At 41.5% G+C, this 19,868-nt stretch overlaps 1 protein-coding gene across 5 annotated transcripts; it reads right to left on the reverse strand.

Annotated features, from left to right (window-relative positions):
* Nucleotides 1-1,559: 1,559 nt before the first annotated feature.
* Nucleotides 1,560-18,502, reverse strand: TCP11L2 (t-complex 11 like 2). 5 transcript variants are annotated; one of them, XM_069807402.1, is made up of 11 exons: nucleotides 18,251-18,501; nucleotides 15,286-15,416; nucleotides 13,113-13,280; nucleotides 11,682-11,820; nucleotides 10,628-10,748; nucleotides 9,678-9,898; nucleotides 8,602-8,738; nucleotides 7,370-7,557; nucleotides 5,784-5,965; nucleotides 4,874-5,046; nucleotides 1,560-4,294 (listed from the first exon to the last, which is right to left on the reverse strand). In XM_069807402.1, the coding sequence occupies exons 3-11, from the start codon at nucleotides 13,246-13,248 to the stop codon at nucleotides 4,050-4,052; spliced, it is 1,542 nt and encodes a 513-aa protein (XP_069663503.1). In that variant the 5' UTR covers nucleotides 13,249-13,280; nucleotides 15,286-15,416; nucleotides 18,251-18,501; the 3' UTR covers nucleotides 1,560-4,049. The 5 variants fall into 5 exon arrangements, with proteins under 5 accessions (XP_069663503.1, XP_069663506.1, XP_069663504.1 ...); XM_069807405.1 differs by having other exon boundaries at nucleotides 11,682-11,817; nucleotides 18,251-18,498; XM_069807403.1 differs by lacking the exon at nucleotides 18,251-18,501 and adding an exon at nucleotides 16,576-16,676.
* Between the last annotated feature and the right edge of the window lie 1,366 nt (nucleotides 18,503-19,868).

Consider the following 19,868-nt stretch of genomic DNA (forward strand, 5'->3'; position numbering starts at 1 on the left):
AATAAAGTTCAAAGAGTTTGCTCTGGGCTCCACACATCCTGGACACAAAGGCCCATGTTAAACATGACAGTAGCAACATTTCAGACCACTTCCATTCAGTTTGCTGCCTAAAGCGGACAGTCAGCCTGGAGAGTTTGTTTAATACATGGCAATCTTAGAACATCCTACATGGCCTTCCATCTAACTAACTACATGCACACCAAGCAACTATTTCAGTCCGATGACCCACTACCCTGCAATGTGGTCCATCAGCTGCAGTTGGTATGTAATTGGAAATCATGAAAACTATCATAAATTAAAAGTGGGAGTTAGAGGATTAAGAGTTCCTTCTTACCTTTCCAAACCAAGCACCTGTTAGAGTTTGGTTAAGTTCTTTGTTCATTTTTTTTTATTACTGTCACTTACAGGAAACCTAAGCTCTATCAGACAGGACAAGCTTTCAGACATAAGTTTACTCCAAAGTCAGCTACTCCAAAATGTTTGTTCCTACTACATTAGGTAGTAATGCAATTAGGCTAATTAGAGTAAGGTAATGAGAAATAAAACCAAATCTTACAAAATACCTTCCCTCCACCCCTCCCTTCTTCCCAAGCACAGCTTCACTCCTGATTTTCTCTATCTCCCACCCACCCACCAGCAGCACAGGGCAACAGGGAGTGGGGGTTGGGGTCAGTTCATCACACATTGTCTCTGCTGCTCCTTCCTCCTCAGGGGGAGGACTTCTCACTCTTCCCCTGCTCCACTGTGGGGTCCCTCCCATAGGAGACAGTTCTCTACCAACTTCTCCAAAGTGGGTCCTTCCCACAGGCTGTAGTTCTTCACAAACTGCTCCAGCATGGGTCCCTTCTATAGGGTGCAGTCCCTCAGGCACAGACTGCTCCAGTGTGGGTCCCCCGCGGCGTCACAAGTCCTGCCAGCAAACCTGCTCCAGCGTAGGCTCCTCTCTCCACGGGTCCACAGGTCCTGCCAGGAGCCTGCTCCAGCATGGGCTTCCCACGGCATCACAGCCTCCTTTGGGCACCCACATGCTCCAGCGTGGGGTCCTCCCCAGGCTTCAGGTGGAGATCTGCTCCACCGTGGACCTCCCTGGGCTGCAGGGGGACAGCCTGCCTCACCGTGGTCTTCTTCCCCACAGGCATCTCTGCTCCAGTGCCTGGAGCGCCACCTCCCCCTCCTTCTTCACTGATCTGGGGGTCTGCAGGGTTCTTTCTCTCACATATTCTCACTCCTCTCTCTGGCTGCAGTTGCACAGGTGTGTCCCCCCCCTTCTTAAATCTGTTATCCCAGAGGTGCTACCACTACCAGTGATGGGCTCAGCCTTTGCCAGCAGCAGGTCCATCTTGGAGCCAGCTGGCATTGGCTCTATCAGACATAGGGGAGTAGGTTCTAGCAGCTTCATATCAAAATCTTGCCATGCAAACCCAGTACAACCTTCTTCCAAGGAGTCCAATTTCAGCAAGTGACTGTTTTGCATGTTATTTGTGCAGCTGGATTAAAGTCACTACTCTAACACTCCAGCTGCAACTGGGAAGTTACAGAAAAAGAAGAGAGTCACAACGTATTATTAGTGCAGTCATTTATCTTCGGCATTTAACAATCCATTACATTTAAGCAAGTTTGCATAAATGACTTTTCACCACCAGTGGTATCACAAACAAAATTTAATGCATACAAAACCTCAAATATTTGTATTTCAACAAAGAAAGCTGCTACAGAATGGCATCTTGTTTCACAAGGACAACTTCAGAATAGAGGCAAGTACGTTTCAGCCACGGTAGCATAAACAGCATGCAACACATGACATTAAACAGATGCAGTGTCCATGTTTGAAACATTAAATAAAAATTAAGATACATTAAACAATCACTTGAAACATAGGCCATGCTATAAAATGCCCTTTGCAAGTCACCTTAAAAATCATGAAAAAAACCCAATGAATCCTTATTTTTTGAGTATTTACTGGTAAAAACTAGTATGACAGTTTCCCCAGTACATTAAAGATCTATAGTTTGATACTTTTTACAATAGAATGCATATAAAGTATTACGATAAAAAGTTCATAATCATGTTATAAATCATGTTCAAATGTTCATAAAATCCTCTTTTCGCTGAAGCTCAAAATAGTTTAGGTATTTCTAAAGATGTAGCAAATCACTAAGACTTAATTCCCCATAATTGCTTTTGAAATGCATTCTTTTGATGATTTTGAATTGCAGATCAAAATTTCATATTCATCTGAGAAAGCCTGTTGTACCTAGTGGCACAATTACTATATTCTAAGAGTTCCTTTCTCTCAGGTTTTTCAGGCTTCAGGAAACAGTTCCCTTTAAAATACATATTCACCTTTCTGTTGTGCAATGTTTTTACAAGGGATAAAGCAGAAGTGCACTAGAGAAATTTATTTTCTAAAAAGGCATTTTGAAGAAAGTTTTTCTTATCACGTACATGTGACCAAAGTCCTTGGACACTGAGGAACAACTGACTTGAAGTCACTTCCCTTACTAAAAAGAGTACACAATTCTGTAAAAATGGACTACAAAACCACAGTGCTAATAATGCCCAGGTTTTTAGACCTTTATGATAGACATAGTAATGTACATACGGTTTGTGTAACACATTAAGCTTTTATGGGCAATTCTTTGTCTCTTCATAAAAATAGTTTGTAATATAAAATATTAAAAACAAGCTGTATAACTTGTACCACATGAAGTTTTTATATATATGACATTTTTAAAGGACTATTATATGGTAATATATTAAAAGATCATTTTCAAGTAAATTATGATTCAATTTCAAAGACAAGAACATGTCTATAATATGTATTCCAGCAGTATCTATTCCCAGTAATCTGAAATATGCAAAATAAAGCCTGTGTAGACTTACAGAAATTTACTTCCACATTTCTCAATTTCAAGCCTAATCGTTTTCTGTATGCAAGATTCCTGTTGCCTTAAGTGGGAATTAAGTATTGGGACCTATTCCAAAGGAATTTGAAGGAAACTGCAGTATTTCTCACAGATTCAGCAAAAGTGAATCTAATCACATTTTCAAGAATGACTAATCATTTGGGTTCTTTCTTTCAGACCCAAGAATATGTTTTGAAAAGCTTATGCCCTCATCCAACAGAATATAAAAGGGGAAGTTGCTCTATAGTACTCTGTAAGGTCACTCTCAAGTGCTTTTGGGAATAAAGGTCAGAAAGACCTAACTTAACAATACTTAATACCCATTAAGATCAAAGATCAGTACATACACATATTAGGGATTAGATTTAAGATCTGTATGACCTTCACTAAATAAACAAAATGTTTATAAACATTATATACAGAAATTTACTCCACTCCCCTGCCAACATCATGTTTCTTAGGTGTTTATCATTAATCTCAATTACAGTTGAGAAGTTCTGAATGATTCCTACTGTAAGTGGTGAATGCTTCTTCTGTAACTGCTATACTCCCAACAGCTTCTAATACTGGCATTCCTTAACATAGCAAAGGCTAAGTTCTGGTTCCAGTAATTGCAAGAGTACCAGAACTTGGCCTAGTATGAACCTGGTTTTGGTTACAAAAGCAGTTATGCTATACTTTTTTTCCTTCAAAGTCTTTTCAGAAACATAACTGTTTTATTACATGTTGCTCTACAAAAATACAATGTAAGCATAGTACATTTTATCTACAATTGTTTTGTCATTTCATAATTGCATTGCTATATGTAAATATATTTAAGTTGAAAAATAACATTAAGTTTTAATGGTGGTAAACAGTAAGTACTTTGCCAGCTCTTTCCCACTGCAAATCGTAATAGATGCTTGCCTTGAAAACTAATAATTCACTGGCTATTACAAGTGACATAATCCATTAAACAAATTTAGTCTATTAAAATATATATGTCCTTGAAATGAATTTCTTTCCAGTGAATTGCAGAAGGTATCTGCATACATTTTACAAAATCTCTCTCATTAATAGTCACTGGAGTGGGCTGTTCTTAGTGGGGAAGTCAGATCACTGTCTTGGAAGGTAAAAAAGGGGTACAGAAATAGGTCATAGTTTTTAAGTGGTAGGTGTTTCTGTTTCTGCTTTCCCCATTGGTGCCTCAGGAAAAAGTAGTTTTCTAAGTATGTTTGCATAGAATGGTCCATACACCTGTTTGTTAAAGTTTACAATGCTTGCATACTGAGATCCAATGAACTCCATCTCCGTCTGAATCACAGAGAGGCCTCCTGGCATAGTAGGCATAGACTTCTGAAAACTTGGAAGAGCAAGCAAACTTCTCATGAAGAACTGGATTCGTTTGTCTGAAATGGAATACGAAGTATGCTCAGAACAAATGTAAACCCAGGATGAAGCCATACTTGCTTTGTAAGCACCCTGCACATCAGCACAGGAAAAAAAAATCCAACAATGTAGGTAACTACTCTTTCCCAATCCCATGTTGTAGTGGGAAACAATACTGAAAGCTTCTTAAAGTTGGTTCCTCCAAGGTGGACACAGCATAAGCCTGCTGTAACAAGTTACATTACCTAATATGAAGTAAGACTCAAAGAAAAATAAAAACCACTAAGATTAAACACAGAACTGACAGAAGGGAGACTGAATAGTACTCATTTTTCCAAATTCTTCTCCAAAATACTAGCACGTCTAGCCTTGTTTGTACAGACACTTTTAAAATTATTTCTAGCTATGACTAACCATGCTCTGCAGCATACCAAGAACACCATCTATAGGTAAACAACATCTCCTTACTCTTAGTTGACCCAGTATTTTACTGCAGTAAGGAAGTGTTTAAAAATAATTTAGACAGCTGATTAAGCTTGCTGGGGTTAAGTTTATATACAGACACATATGATAAGACAATCATGTATTATCTTACTAACCAATCAAGGAACTGACGGGATTATTCTCCTCAACAATATGAGCGATTTGACCCATTAAATTACTCTGCATTTCTTCATTAAGAGTGGGAAGACCTCTTTCAGTTAGAGACCTGTTCACTTTGCTGCAAATCTGGACACCAATAGCATTCAGAGCCTCCTTCAAATCAAAAGTTCTGGAAGAAAGAAATAGAAAAGTGTTAACTTTCGCAGTTTCTGTAGCATAGGTTGTAAGGCAACCTCACTTGTCTCTTTTCCCTTTTATTTTCAACCTGCTCTCTGTAATGAGAGAGTTTAGAAAAGTTATCTTTTGCTTTTGGAGATTCATGTACATCTCCAGATACAGGACAAATCTCCACATGGAAGATAAAATAACGACCCAATTGTGATTCAAACAGGAAAAATCGTTTCAAGAGTGCAGCAGTGACACCAGTTCATTTTGCTCATATACTTAGGCGTTTTCCTGGGCCACATGCACAGCATTTCATTAGAAAAAGCAGAGTGGAAAACTATTTTATGAGACACCTTTCAGATCCCATCAGACTTGCTTGTAATGCAAGTGGCAGCAGAACCTACCTACCACAAGTTTGAAGCAACTGGCAAGACAATTTAGTGAATGTATTGCCACAGGCTCTCCAATATTAGGAGTGTATGAATGAACTTTAGTACTAGGCCCCAAATTCTGTAGACTAACATCAAGACTAAGATTTCATTAAAATGTAACTTTGAAAACATGTGCCTAACATACAGTAGACTTATACTGTAAAGGGAATATAGATTATTAAAATTTGTTATCTTCCTACTATTAACAAGCACCGACTATGATATTTGAATTGTTTCCAAGGGTTTTCAGATCCATCTGGTACTCCCTGTTAAAAAAAAATTATGAGAAGTGATAAAAACAAGGCCTTACTTCTTGTTCATGCCTTCAAGAAGAGGAACAGAGATCCTTTTCAGTTGGTCAGCAAAATCAGGCACATCTACAATTGCTGCACCCACCATATTGTTTGTTATGAGACAAACACAAGCTATGATTTTTAATTGATTGAGCTTTTCTCTCAACTCCTGAAGACGAACTTCATCTGTTATTAGAGTCTAGAATTGAAACAATAATACTAATTTAGGAATACGGAGGGAGAGAGGCAGGTAAAAGGGCATATATAGGATGTAGTCATGAAGCATTAATATTTTCAATCACAAATATGCAAAGTCAGAAGGGACAGCAGCTGAAGTACCCCGAATATGTAGTATTGCACAAAGTGGCACTATGTATGAGTACCAGAAGTAAGTCTGTGGCAGCAAGAAAAGTAATGCCTTCAGTGCAGAGGAAATTGAGGACACTGCACCTTATTCCTCATCACTGCTCACAAATCTGCAACCAACAATTCAGCCCATGATGTGGAACGCTCAGGGGATCTGGAGGACATTGTCATGATCAAGGTTACAGACAGAATAGTCTTCTGGATTCAGCTGTCCTTTGAAAAATGCCATAATCTGTAACTGATAGACAGTGATGAACAACTGTGCCTGACAACCACCAGTTCAATCACCAGAGCAGGTTCTGCAAGTGATACGTAACCTGCTACCAGCAAAAAGCCAGTTGATCATACCAAGAATCTAAGTAATTCCCACAGCAAGATGTAGCTGGAGTGACTTGTTTTAGGTTAGAAAGAGTTCATCCTAACCACATCCCTCTCCTAAGAAGCACAGGGGCATTAACATTCAACTGTTTGGTAGTAATTTCATAGCATGACAAACTAGATCCACCAGAGGATACCTGTGTGTAACTCCTATTCAAATCTGTTTGAAGGAAGGTAAGAATAAGGTGGTTTCCCTTCCATCCACTGACCGAGAGCACTAAAGCATCCCCATGTATTTCGCAAATTCTCTGCCAGGCCACCCTAAGTATAGCTAAGGAACCCACTGCGGATGCTAATTTTAGCCCTGACTGATGGCCAATTTCAAATTCACTTTATGGAAAGTTGCAGCAGTCAGTAATCAGGAGTTGGAGGGAAAAAACTGAACACTGATTCTTGAAGCAATAGTTTACATGCACTGAGAAAGGGTGAATATCTACTCTGAGGGCTTCAAGTTTTTACTGATCCTTTCCTAACACGAGAGTGATCCCACCAATTCCTGCTGCTTTTAGGAAAACAGGATGCTGTAGTCAGTTCTCTCAAAGATACAGACAGCCAAGTGCTGTCAGTACAAGGCCCAGCCTTTGACCATGGCCAAGACTGCTCTTAGGGTGGAGCTAGTGAGCTATGATTGGATAGAGGGAAAACAACCTTTAGGTCGGTCTTTTCTAGCTGTTCACTTGCCCATCTCATATTTCAGAAACTAGACTAGCATATACTCTCCAAATTCCAAATTTACTATTCAGAAGTTTAAGCAGTGCAAGAGAATACTTCACCTATTGTCATCAGTAGCAGGATTATTATACTACACCAATGTTTTTATATAGCTAGAGATCTGAAGACACTGAAATACACTTCTTACCTCTGGAATTGTTTTGCGATAATCCCATTGTAACAGTTTCAAGTAGCCGTTGTTTAGCACCAGTGTAGGACTAATAGTTGGTTTAGAACTACTATCAGCACCAGGGGATGATGAAGATTCATCAGAAATAGATGACAATTCATCTTCTATTGATTCCTTTATCCATTCTGTTGTGAGATCCAGGGCACCTAAGCATTGCAAATCAGCAGAAATTTAGTGCACACTTCCATCAAAATGAGCACTAGCTTGAGGGAAAGATTTGTGCACAAACAAGAGTACTGAACTTCTGAAGACTCAACAAACATAGTGGACAGCTGAGTCTTCACACACGTAAATTGTCTCCCTCACTTTTTTCCACTGAGCATCTTCCATTGGTCACCTTAGTATTCTAGCTAGCTTGTACAAACCCAACAACAAATTGTTAGACTTCAGCCAAGATTTTGGGGTAAAAAAAGCTTCAAAGTCCAAGTTCACAAAGCATTTTTTTCCCCTTTTTCAGGGAGGCCACTTAATAGTTGGGGCACAGGACTGAAAAGTGGAGGTGAAGGGAGATACACTGTATTGACTGCAAATGAAATGCTTTTAAAGAGTTCTTTCTCAGGCTGTATATATAAACATTGCAGGCTGAATCAGTGGCTCAGGGTTCCCATTTTAGAAGCCCCTGTTTCAGATGTTAGTAAGTTTACTTTTTCTTCTTGGAAAATATATTCTCCTGAGCACTGTTTAGCCATATAATACAAAACCTGTAATAGTGGATCAAGTTGACTTTGCATCACCTAAGTTTTCCTCAGAGCCTACCTTTTCTTTATTAAAAAAAAAAAATAAAAAAAATCAATCCTGTCCCTTACCAGCTTTCAGGCACACTAACTGGTTTTACATGTTTACTTCAGACTAAAAACAGACTCACTGCGTACAAAAGACATAGTCTCATCCTTCAGTATGCAGGGCTTCTGCTTCGAGATGCTAAGAGCCATTGTTTATTTTTCAGATACCAACCAATTTAGAAAATACAGATTTGTCTGAAAGCACCCCAGATTACAAAGAAACATACTTCATAGCAAGTTAACCAATTGCCCATTGGTAGCTTGTCTGTCAAATAATTTTTGCATTAGATCCAGACAAGAAATTGAAGTTTTTCTCCAAATTACCTGCCACTGATAGATTTTAGAGCACATCTTTAAATAGTCCACTTTTTAAAGAAAGGTTTAAATTAAATACAGCATGATACCTACTTGGTGTTTCTTCAAGGATTTCCTGAAATTTTGTTCTTTCATAGTCCACCAAATTACGCTGAAGGTATGGCCTAAGGTTTTGAATTGTGTAATTAGCCATATCCACTTTCATCAGGTCCAAAACACGGAATATTTGTCTGAAAGGAGGAGTTTAAAATTCAACAGTTACAATAGCCCATTGATTTTAACCACCACATGCAAGGCACACCTATATCAGCACTTTAATTTCAATTCTAGGAGAAGTAAACTCCTTCATTGGTATTTCAGTGTAACAGGTATATTACCTGTCTTCCAGGATATCTGAAGGAGTATTGTTTATAAGGCTTGGTATAAGTTATAGAGAACAGGATAAATATGTAGCATCACTAAATGCTATGACCCCGTAAAAGAAAGATAAGGGTTTTCAAGAACTGTATCAATTGGTACAGTTCAGCCTAAATGAACAGATTTTAATTTTTTAGTCACTCCAATTGCACCAAGAGAAACAATTCTTCTAACCCAGTTGCTTTGGTTCCTGTATATGATCCAAACTCCAATAAAACAGGAGAACAACTACCATTTACTATTTCAGTGTACTGAGGAGTAGTAAACTGTTTTCTGCCCTTTTATGCAAATATTTTATTCAAGTAATAAGATCTTAACTAAAGAGATTTAAAATACAAAGTTCAGCCTCCTAGAGGAAGCATGCAATAAACAGTTCGAGAAGGAACAGTACAAATGTGCTGCTTAAATTTTGTAAGGATGAACAAGACTGAAAAAGCAGTCTCTGAAACACAGATTATTGCAAGAGTGCTTTATTTTGTTGTTCAGTGCCTTAGATATTCACAGCTGGCAGTGTCTGATGTAGGCATTTTACCCATTTCATTAAAAAGATACACATAATATTCTGGTCACAGTGTGTCATAGCTCCTCCCCTTTAGTGCTTCTATATAAAAATAAGTTTTCCTATAATTTGAAAACAGGTGTTATGTAAACTGACACAATTTAAAACTTCCAAGACTTTACCTCCCTCTTCTACTACCTAGTACTCTTTCAGAAAAGAGGTTTCTCCCTCTAAAAAACACCCAAATACCAACCTCAGTAATTCTACGATATTGTCAGTTGCTTTTAACTGTTTTATATCGTTGTCTCTTACTGGAGCACATAACTTTCCCATAGTGTTGATGATATAGTTAGCTAGCCCATGAATATCAACAGCATTATGTTCTGCCTGCTGTCTTATCAGATCTGTATCTAGAACTTCACAAATTTGATTGTGAATCCTGTTTGCTCCAGGAGTCAGGAAGGAAAGAAGAATCTAAAATAGAAGGTAGGAAAAAAAAAAAAAAAGGAAAAGCTTATCAATAAAAACCAAACCACTTAGCAAACACTCTGAAGTAAGATTTTAGTATTAACGTCAAGTGTATGTAGCTGACCAGCTATAACAAGACATGTTAAGACTGAACATTATCTAAGGTACCAGGAAAAAAGGACTGTTAAAAGGATCACAGCACAGTTCTGCAAAAATGCTCAAAGCCAGCAAGCCAGAAAGCATGTCAACAATGAAACTCTTCCAAAAACTGGGAAGCTGCCCTGTAAAACAAACATTTATAACTTAAATTTTTTGAAAGACTTAGTATTGTGCCAGGACTGAAGGTCTGTATGCTCCCTTGTGCAACAATCAAAGTCTACACGGGCAGGTGCAGTCACATTTATACTCCTGTTCATGCCCTAAGCTCACAGTATGTTGCTAGAAAGATGCTAGTAGAGATTTCAGCTTTGAGAAAGGAGAGGTCTTGTAACTAGCTGTCATGCAATGAAAGCTGAGTGGACATGACACTGTGCATTCATGGCCATATTCACAGTTAATATAAATATACTATAAGACACCTATTTGCAGTTCTGAATAATCACAGTTTCATCTTGAAAGAACGAACTTGAAGGTGATGGCTTGACTGAGTTAGCAGACCCTTCAGTGAATTAAGAGACACTCGTACCTAAGCTGACACAAAAAAAATACTGGGGCACAGGGGAGGAGGAACATTACCTCCTTAATTTCCTCAAAGAGCTTGATAGCATGTTCATATTCTGGAGGATCTTCATTCAGTTCCGATTCCAAATGATCCCAAAACGCCTTGTGTACAATTTGTTTCACTGTGCCTGCAAAGCTGTGGAATAAGTCAATTAGATACAGAAAAGACTCCCAGCTAGCTTTCATCCTTGGTAGAAGTGTTTTAGATTAGGCTGATCGCTTGTTGGAAACACGCACCTCACCAGCTATTGTGCCCTGCAACCATATCTTTCTTGGGCTGTGGATCATCAGCTTCCAAAGTGTGGTCTAGACTGACAAGTCTTTCCTAAAACACCTGTATTTTATAAAGTGGTCCTGGCAATTCAGATGTAAGGTTCCTTACTGAATTTATATTCGTTGTCCTAACCTGGCATGTTGTGTACTAAGCTTTCCCAAAAACTATTCTGTCATATAACCAATTATCAGTTAAGGGACTTAAGCAATTAAAAACCTGTGGTTTTTTTAACCTAAGTTTTCTCAAAGTAAAGACCAGGGTCATTTTTAAAATGGACATGTCCGTAAGCAAGAACATTTTAGCTACCTACATTAGGGAAGTTACTTCTCACTTCCTCTGGATCTCCAGGTATTTCTGCATCTCTTCTGGGCCTAATATTAGAGATATGTTCATGATGAGCTCTGTCTTCTTAGCACTAATGGCACCAATGCACTGCTACATACAACTGCATAGGTGGCCACCATTTCATCTTTTCCACAGGGCTTGGAACTGCACAGAACAGACTGATACTCATCTTCACTATGGGCATTCATATTACATTAGCCTTCTATCTTCCACATGACATTCAAGACAGAGCAATATACTCCAGGACAGTGTATCAGCTCAGCTGGACTGCAACCCTTGTTCCAAGCAAGACAGCTTTGACAGTGGCTCCTGGAGGTGCAGGATAAAAATCCATAGCCTTCCAAGATGGTTTGGGTTGAGGGTTTTTGGTTGGTTTTCTTAATTTGCTGCTTCATTCACTTTTCTCTTGCCCAGCCCCAGTGCTGCTTTTTGCAAAATTCAGGCTCTTACCTGTTCTGTGGGAAGTCTTCATGTTTTATGCAAAAATTTGCATTTACAGCAATTTCATGAGCTAGAGTCAAGTCTGTCAGATTTCTTGCAGCTGCCATCAGTTCATCAAATGTAATAACAGTCTTGGGAGGGCTTGCTGCTGGAACAAACAAGATCAATTCAAGCCAAATACCTATAGTTGATAAGTGCAATTGAAAATATTAAAATTTCTAAATTTTACTGCTTGCTAATTGGACTCTAGTACTCTAGAAGAAACAACCTAGGATTACCAGGTCTTTATATCTTCTTAAAACACCATCTCAGGGAACTCCCAGCTTATCAGGGGGGTGTGTGTGTGTGTGTGGGTAATACCACACAAACCTCATAACATTTTGAGGAGCAATTTCATATTTCTGCATCGTAACTAAGGTATCTTCTTTTCCTTTGAAACAGGATCTTGCATTCCATAGATTTCCTATTGACTGTTCTGTAAGATCCACCAGATCAAAAGCATGGGCAATAACAGATACCAGATGTCCATTATAATTCCGAGCACACAATGGCTATATTGTGGTTTTACTGCCTGTAGAGAAGGTTCTGAAGTTACTGGCTTGAGAACCCCCCACTTGTATTCCATAGCAGATGCACCATAAGTTATACTCCCTTTTTACAAATAAGTATTAACAACATAACAGAAACTCTACACTGGAAAGCAAGCGTAAATTCCCAAGGTTTCTAAACACCCAAATTCTGTCATTTAATTTAGTATTTGGAATTAAGCCTTTGAAGACTGGTAAGAAAGAAAGACAAAGAGCCAGCTGCCAATTGCAGCTCCGCTAACAAGCTTGTTTTAATGTAAGACTTCACTTACATAGACGCTAAAAAGTATGCATGGTCTGAGAATGCTTACAGATGTGAACATGAAGCACATCTTAACCAAGGTTTTATTTATCACTACTCAAAATACCTTCCTTGTGCAAACGTGTGTCTTCTGTTTGATCCTAATATTTATGGAAGAGAAAAGTGTGAATTTCAGATTAATTTCATGTAACTTGATGTAAATACTATAAATCTGTAAGTTACAGATTTAATTTTTAAGTGTATGGAGCAAACAGAAGAAACCCACCCTTTGCACAAAGCTGTATCTGTTTGAGTGGGAGACTGCTACCAACATCAAGATTAGCTCAAGATTAGGACGTCCATGGTGGCACACTTTTCTTACAGTTTCTGAAGGGAAGGAGTGCACAGGGAGACCCCCACGGATACAGCTGCTGGTGGCGTTCCGCACACAAGGAGACACACTGCTTCACAACAGAGAGAAAGTCATGCCTTTCTCTTAATACTCTTAAACAGAGATTCAGAATCCCAGGTTCTACCCATGACAGCAAAAAGAAAAGATAAGTTAGCCTTATCTGTTTATGCACAATGCAGGTAAGGTTGAAGTAGGCTTACACGCTGGGGAACTGGGTTTGCTTGAAGAATCACTGTTAAAGCTCTGTCTTGAATATTCAGAGTCGCTAGAAGAAGCTGTGCTTTCAGAGAGGCGTGAAGAATCTGAATCACTGTTCTGGTCATCATTGAGAGGCATTCTGATTCACTTCAGCTGCTACAGTAAACAACCTGGAAAGACAAATACACTTCCTGTAAAACAAGCACTTACTATTTTCTTGCTCATTTGTTTCTCAAAAGTCAGATACCGATCATTATATTGTGAATGAAGAACAATAGTTGCCTTTCTTAAAAAGGTGTTACAGAAAGGATCTAGCTTGACATGCAAATCATACAGTTATTAACAAACTACACCTGTTCCGCAAGAAAGTTTTGTACCTTCTGCTGTTTCATTCCTTAATGGTTATGTTGGAGACAGTCTGTAAATTGGTTATATTTAAAAATAAGACTGCCCACAGTAACCCCTAAAGTTGCTTGTTGTCAGAATTTTGGAAGTTCTCAACATCCATAAAGGCACCTCATGATGTTACCATCCCCCACCTGACTTCACCAACAAGTGATGTTTAGCAATTAGCTTCCTTCCACAAACAGACTACACTGAGTGTAACAACTCTTAAGCAAACACAGAAGTGCTGGGGGAGAACAGGCAAATAATTCAGAAAACTACATTTCTGACAGGGTGTAGCTGAAAGTCTGGCCTGCTGCTTTAGGTGGGTCTTTACTCAGAATCAGATCAACAATGGCATAGACCCAAAAAATACTCCTCCTAGGGGTGAGGGTGGATGGGTTTTCTGTTTTAAGTCAAATGGTAACTCTGAGCCTCTAACATTACATTCAGCATAGAGGACAAATAACACTGAGAGGTGTCATGCTTCACAGTGCTTCTGTCTACATAAAGAAACTGCCTCCCAGGCAGATAATCTGCAACTGCAGAGAATTTGGACAGCTGCATAGTGCGATAGAGATGATTAATAGTTGTATGACAGGAAGTGAAAAATATGTTCATAATCATATTAAAATGAGAAACTGGAAGTCAGCCATATTTACCACCAAAGGAATTTGGCCCAGATACCAAAAGTAGCTGCCCATCTTTGATTATGGCCACGAAGCATTCTGTACTAGACTTTACAAAAAGACATAGCCAACAATGCTTTTCATCAGCAAATTTAAGTAATAAAACCTCATTTATGATTAAATTGCATCAACTTCAGCAGGCAAGGAATACTACACTTGGCAACTACTGAACTTTGAAAAAGCCACTTTTGGCAGCAAAAGGATGATCTTTGTGTGTACTTATGTGAACAACATATTGTGGGGTCAAGAGATAGACAAAAGGGAATAAGAATGAAGATTTCTTTATACTAGCACCTAGTTACAGCTTCGAGCATTTGATTTCTTGGGTACCAGCTCATCCTGAATAAGCCTTTATAACTTGATGAGGTATTACACTGATGAGTACTCCCCTGTTAACTGAGATGATTAACATTTGTTAAGCGTATGTTTACCCCTCCTCCTCTCCCAAGAGGAAAGAGGATGTATTTGAGTCCTTATTTATGTAATGTTTTATGCTGGGTTTTGTGAAAAGAATTAATCACTTCAGCAAGAGCACAGCCGACAGTTTATTACTTTACTGGAGAAGCTGGTAAGAGAGACTTTTGATCAGGACATAGAGGTCACGGGTTCAAGACTTAAAGCATTAGTTGTGATCCTTAACATCGTAACTCTTATTAGAACAGCAATTTTATAATTTCTAACAAGCAACTGAAAAGACGCAGGTATTTAAAATAGTATTGACTAAACAAGACTGAGAGTTGCAAGACAACCTAGAAAACCAGGAGGCCGAGATATTTTTTACCTGGAAATTGTATTTGTTTAAGTTACAATTAGAAATGAGTCACTAGTTAATGTTACACAAGACACTAAAACTATTTCTTTGATTAAGATTAGTGTTACAGATCTCAAAGCTAGCACTGACTAGAAACTAGTTGTGATGAGTAACCTAACTGTAGAATGTGCTCCAGGTTCTTGATGTGGAACCGCTCACTTAAATACAGTAACCCTACAGAGCCTGCAAAGCTTTTATTACGCTCCCGCTATTGTTTCTGGATCAGCATCAGAACACCGTATTTCCAGGCTTTAATCATGTCTAAAACCCCTTTATTTATATATAACTAACCTCTGAAAGGTTAATGTTGCATGTGGTCCATTGAAAGAATTGATTAACGTTGTTAGCAGTGCACTGACCCAAAAGATCTTGTAAATCACTCGCCTAGTAAGAGCGCTTCAAGATGTGTCTGCTGCTTGAGTCTAGGTGTTAAGAACATGGAAGAAATTAAATTACATTAAACACCCCCCAAATTCTCACACAATTTACACATCATCATTTCAATAACTTCCTCTTAACTGTCAGTATAATTCTAATAAATATTCAAATTTGCAAGGTGCTCCTCACAGAAGTACTAAACCAGCCATGGGGGCAAGTCAGCATTGCCATTTTGTACCCCAATCTTGATTCCCAAGACCAAATCTTTAAGGTAGAATTTTAATTTCTGTATACATTAAGTCTTTACATACTCGTCCCAGGATCTTTCAGCAACAAATAACGTGCATTTCAAAGAGGCCCAGGACATATTTTGATGTATCGAGACCATGCCTGTTCCTACAATACATGCACACGTACAGATAGCAGACTTGTCAGTAGAGTGCTTCAGAAGGCTTAATTTAAATAAGAATTTTCAACAATACAACAAGAAATGATACACTGAAAAAACACTGCAATCTTTGCCACAGTATATGTATTTCCTAGTAGGATGCCTCAAATGGAATGGTAAGGAAGAATGGGTGTATTCTGGAGATTCAGAACATTATTGCTGAATTCTAAGTTTAGAAGATAAACAAGGCAGCAAGCACATCAAAGTAAACATACGTGAATACATAACATAAGCAGAATCCAGACACGCTATCTACAGTTTTTAAATATGCTGCCTGACAGCTAAAAGGCTTAGAGAAAAGTACATTCACTGAGCATATCAAAGGGAAGCACAAACCAAAAAAAGGCTTTTCTAATTAGTTACAACAATAAACAACCAAGTTCATACTTTCGTTGTAGCATAGACTGGAAGAGCTGCTTTTCCTTATGCTTTTGTAAACAGCATAGAGCTTCTCATAAATTACTAAGGACCAAGTTCACATGTAATTCTAAGTTTAGATTAATGTCATTCTGAAGTAAAAATATTTCAGAAGCCCTTTAGCCTTTCAAGATCTCTTTGTAACTCACCATCTTGAATAGACAATACCATCTTCTTATTTTTTGAGTTGTTCATTAGGTATTACATATTAGGCTGTTGTTTTAATACACAGTTAATATCCTACCTATTCTATTAAAGGGTCAGCCTGTGGTTACAACCTGCTTTACTCTTCCTGCATTAAAAAAATCCGATGTCTGCTTTTATATTAGGTTGGATACCTTGACAGTAGGCTTCATTACACTGTTTGCTTTCTTCTGATCAGTACTATTCTGCAGTTTTTTAAGGATAAACTCTAAATGGGACACCGAGCTAAAAAGTATTTTCTAAACATACAAACCCCAAGATTCCAGTTAATTTAAGAACCATATTGTCATGGTTTCTGCTGCAATTTAGACAGTTTTGGATTATTCTTCTTAGTAACAATGTAATGAATGCAACACTGTAGATGCCTAAAGGCATCTTGCTTTTATACAGTCACATCACCCAACCCGATCATTCACTTAGAAATGATCAAGATTGCAAGATCAGATTAGTTTTAGAGAACACAAACACGCCTTTTATTCCTGAAGGCTTCCTTTAGAAGTTATTTTATGAAGCACCTGTGGGAAAAAAAAAAGACGGTTTGGAAGGCTTTTTTTTCCTTCAGATACCATCTTCAAGAAAAGTTTTTCCACAGCCCTGCTTTGTTCCAGTAAGCCCCTCCATCCATGCACACCTTTCAAGTGCTCTGTCCAGTTTTACCACTACGAATACCTTAACTTTGTTTATTCTCCTAGGCTTACATTCTTACTATCTTCAAGCTGGCACCGACTGAATCTCGTTTGGACTCGAGTTTCCCTTTCACTGACTCCACCTTTGCCAGCACTCGCGGCACAGGAGCAGCAAAGAGCCTCTGTTAAGAGTTACAGAATTCCCTCACGCCTCATTTCTGACATTTCGCCGACTGCCGCGCACCCCTCGCCCCCCGTCTCCCGCGCTGCCTCTGTTCCCCTGTCACTTGTAGCCGACATGGCTCTCCTCTAGCTTCCTCGTTCCGCAGCTCTTCCCTCTACACACGGACTTCTCTTGACGAAGGCTTAAAAATACGCAAGGGCGAGATGAGTACGTGTCCCCCAAGGTCTGTGCGCGGGCGGGAGCGACCCTCCCCTCAGGCGCTGAGGCAACGCGACCGCCCCGGGCCGTGACGAGGGGCCGCGACTCCCCTGAGGGGAGGCCGGGGACGCTTTTCCCGCCCTCCTCCCCCGGCGGCTCCCCTCAGCGCCGCCGGCCGCTCCTCCTCTTCCTCCGTCTGTTTCGCTGCCTTGTCTCCTCCCCCGGCCCCATGTTTTTAACAGTTACCAGAGGCAGCAGCTTGGCGCTCGCCGACCAAAACAAACAGCGTTTCCAAGGACAGGCCCGGGGGGAGGAAGGGAGGAGGAGAAGGGAAAGGGGAACCCTCTCCCTGCCAGCCCCGGGGAAGGCTGCCCGCCTCCAAGCGTCCCGACCCCGCATGCCCCGGGGAGGGAGCCGGGGTGCCCTTGCTCTGCGCTGCCGCAGCGGGGCTGCGGGGGGGGACGGACGGACGGACCGCCGCGGCTGTGCCCGTCGGGACGGATCGTCCTGGCGGACACCGGGCGTTAAGGGACGGCGACAGTCCAGGAGACACGGGACAAGAGATGCACTACAGGGCTGCGAAACCCTCCTGCTGCAGCGGGAGCCCCACCGGGGCAGCAAACCAGAGCAGAGCGCCAGCCCGCCACTCTTCCCCCCCCCCCCCCCCCCCCAGGAAGGCAGCAGCCCCCGGGCCGGTTCTGACCCGGCCTCACCCCGCAGCTCACGGCCTGTACGTGCCGGAGGGCACCGCCGTCGGACGGCACAGCTGCAGCCCTGCCCCTGCTCACCCCGGTCACTCACCGCGGCCCGGCAGCAGCAGTTCACCCTCCTGCCCGGCGCTCACCGGGGCTTTAACCGGCCCCCCCCCGATTTATAGACCCAGCCCGGACTATTAGTGTCTTCCTTGGGCGCGTCCATCTCTGCCGGTGACGGGGGAGCCCGTAACATTTTCCTGCCTGCCAACGGCGAGTTAGCCCGAGGGACTTGGGTCAACTTGCGCCTGTGCCCACAGAAACGGTCCGTATCTCCTCATTCCGCCAGGGTCCCGGCTCTAAGCGGGCAGAAATACGAAATGACAAAGGAAGACGGTTCCGCGGACTCCCCCGCGCTGAATGGGCCCTGCCCGCGGGGGAAGGCCGGGGGAAGGGCTGGGTGGTGTTTACGGAAGAGTAGCGTCGATCCGGACAGACCCCGCCCCGCGCTGGGGAAAGGGGCGGGGTCTCCGCCTTAGCCCCGCCCCGGAGGCTCCTCAGGGGATGGGGCGACCCACCGGCCCCACAGAAGCTGGCGGGGGGGGGAGAGGCGAAGCCCCCGTTGTCGTTGGGGGAAGTGGCGGTACCTCAGGGCGTATTTGCCCGTCTCTGTTCACTGCGCTGCCAGGGAAACTTTAAATATGCCCCCGCGAGGCTTCCTGCCCTGGTTTCCTTAGTCTCTTGACGGCGGGGTGAGGCCCTCCCTCCCCTCCGCCATCTTGCCCCCCCACTGCCACTCCCTCGCCATCTTAGCCTCAGGGGAGCCACTCAGGACCGTGGCGGGTTTAGTCACCCGCCGCGCTCGTGTCTGTGGTGTTAGGAGGCCTGCTGAGCGCCCCTTGAGGAACGCAGCGTGAAGCAGTACAGCACTATTATTATAAATGCTTTGCTTATTGCTGTACTGACCTCGTTGCACCGGCCAGCTTCACACACCCCCTGGGCCAGCAGTACCCCTCAGGGTCATCGTCTCTTCCTGTCACAGGAGCTACGTGCCACCATTGCCTCACTCACCAGGCAGCGCAGAGGGCAAAACACCGGCAGTCGCCTCTGAGGCAAGAGGTAACTAAACCAAGCCTCGCTCATCATGAAGACACAGAGCTCCCTCCCCTTCCTGCAGATCATTATGTCACCTTTAGCTTGCATGACGAACTATATGGGATAGATGTTGTATTCACATAGACCAATGCCCACTGTAGGTCCTATTATAAAATAACCTCTGCTATAAAAGCAGAGGCTCAAAGCTGGGAACGGAGTTTGGCTGCGCCAAGTGCCAAGTGCCCTGCTCGAGTGGGAGTGCTTGCTCCCAGCGATGCAGAGCACCTGTCAGCCCTGCCACTCTGAGCCCAGCCTTTAAAGACATTAAATGGGATTAAGTCCAACAGTCTAATCCGATAGCTTCCATAAAGACGACGATGTTTTAAATAACTGTGTTTGCACTACTTTGCCCCAGTTTGTGCATGTCACATGGCAACGACAATCTGAGAGAAGCTCAAAAGAGCTTTGGAGAAGACTGACTGATGGTGTACAGATGGACTGCCTTGTACAGGACTTCTCACTTCCAAGGACATTATTTATTATTATTTTTTCCGCCCACATTGGCTTAAATGCCGTCTGAAAGTTGGGGGAAACCCAAGTTCCGGTCTTTGCTGTGATGGCTGCTGACGCCT

Source organism: Haliaeetus albicilla, chromosome 19 (assembly GCF_947461875.1).
Source record: "Haliaeetus albicilla chromosome 19, bHalAlb1.1, whole genome shotgun sequence".
Classification (NCBI taxonomy): Eukaryota; Metazoa; Chordata; class Aves; order Accipitriformes; family Accipitridae; genus Haliaeetus; species Haliaeetus albicilla.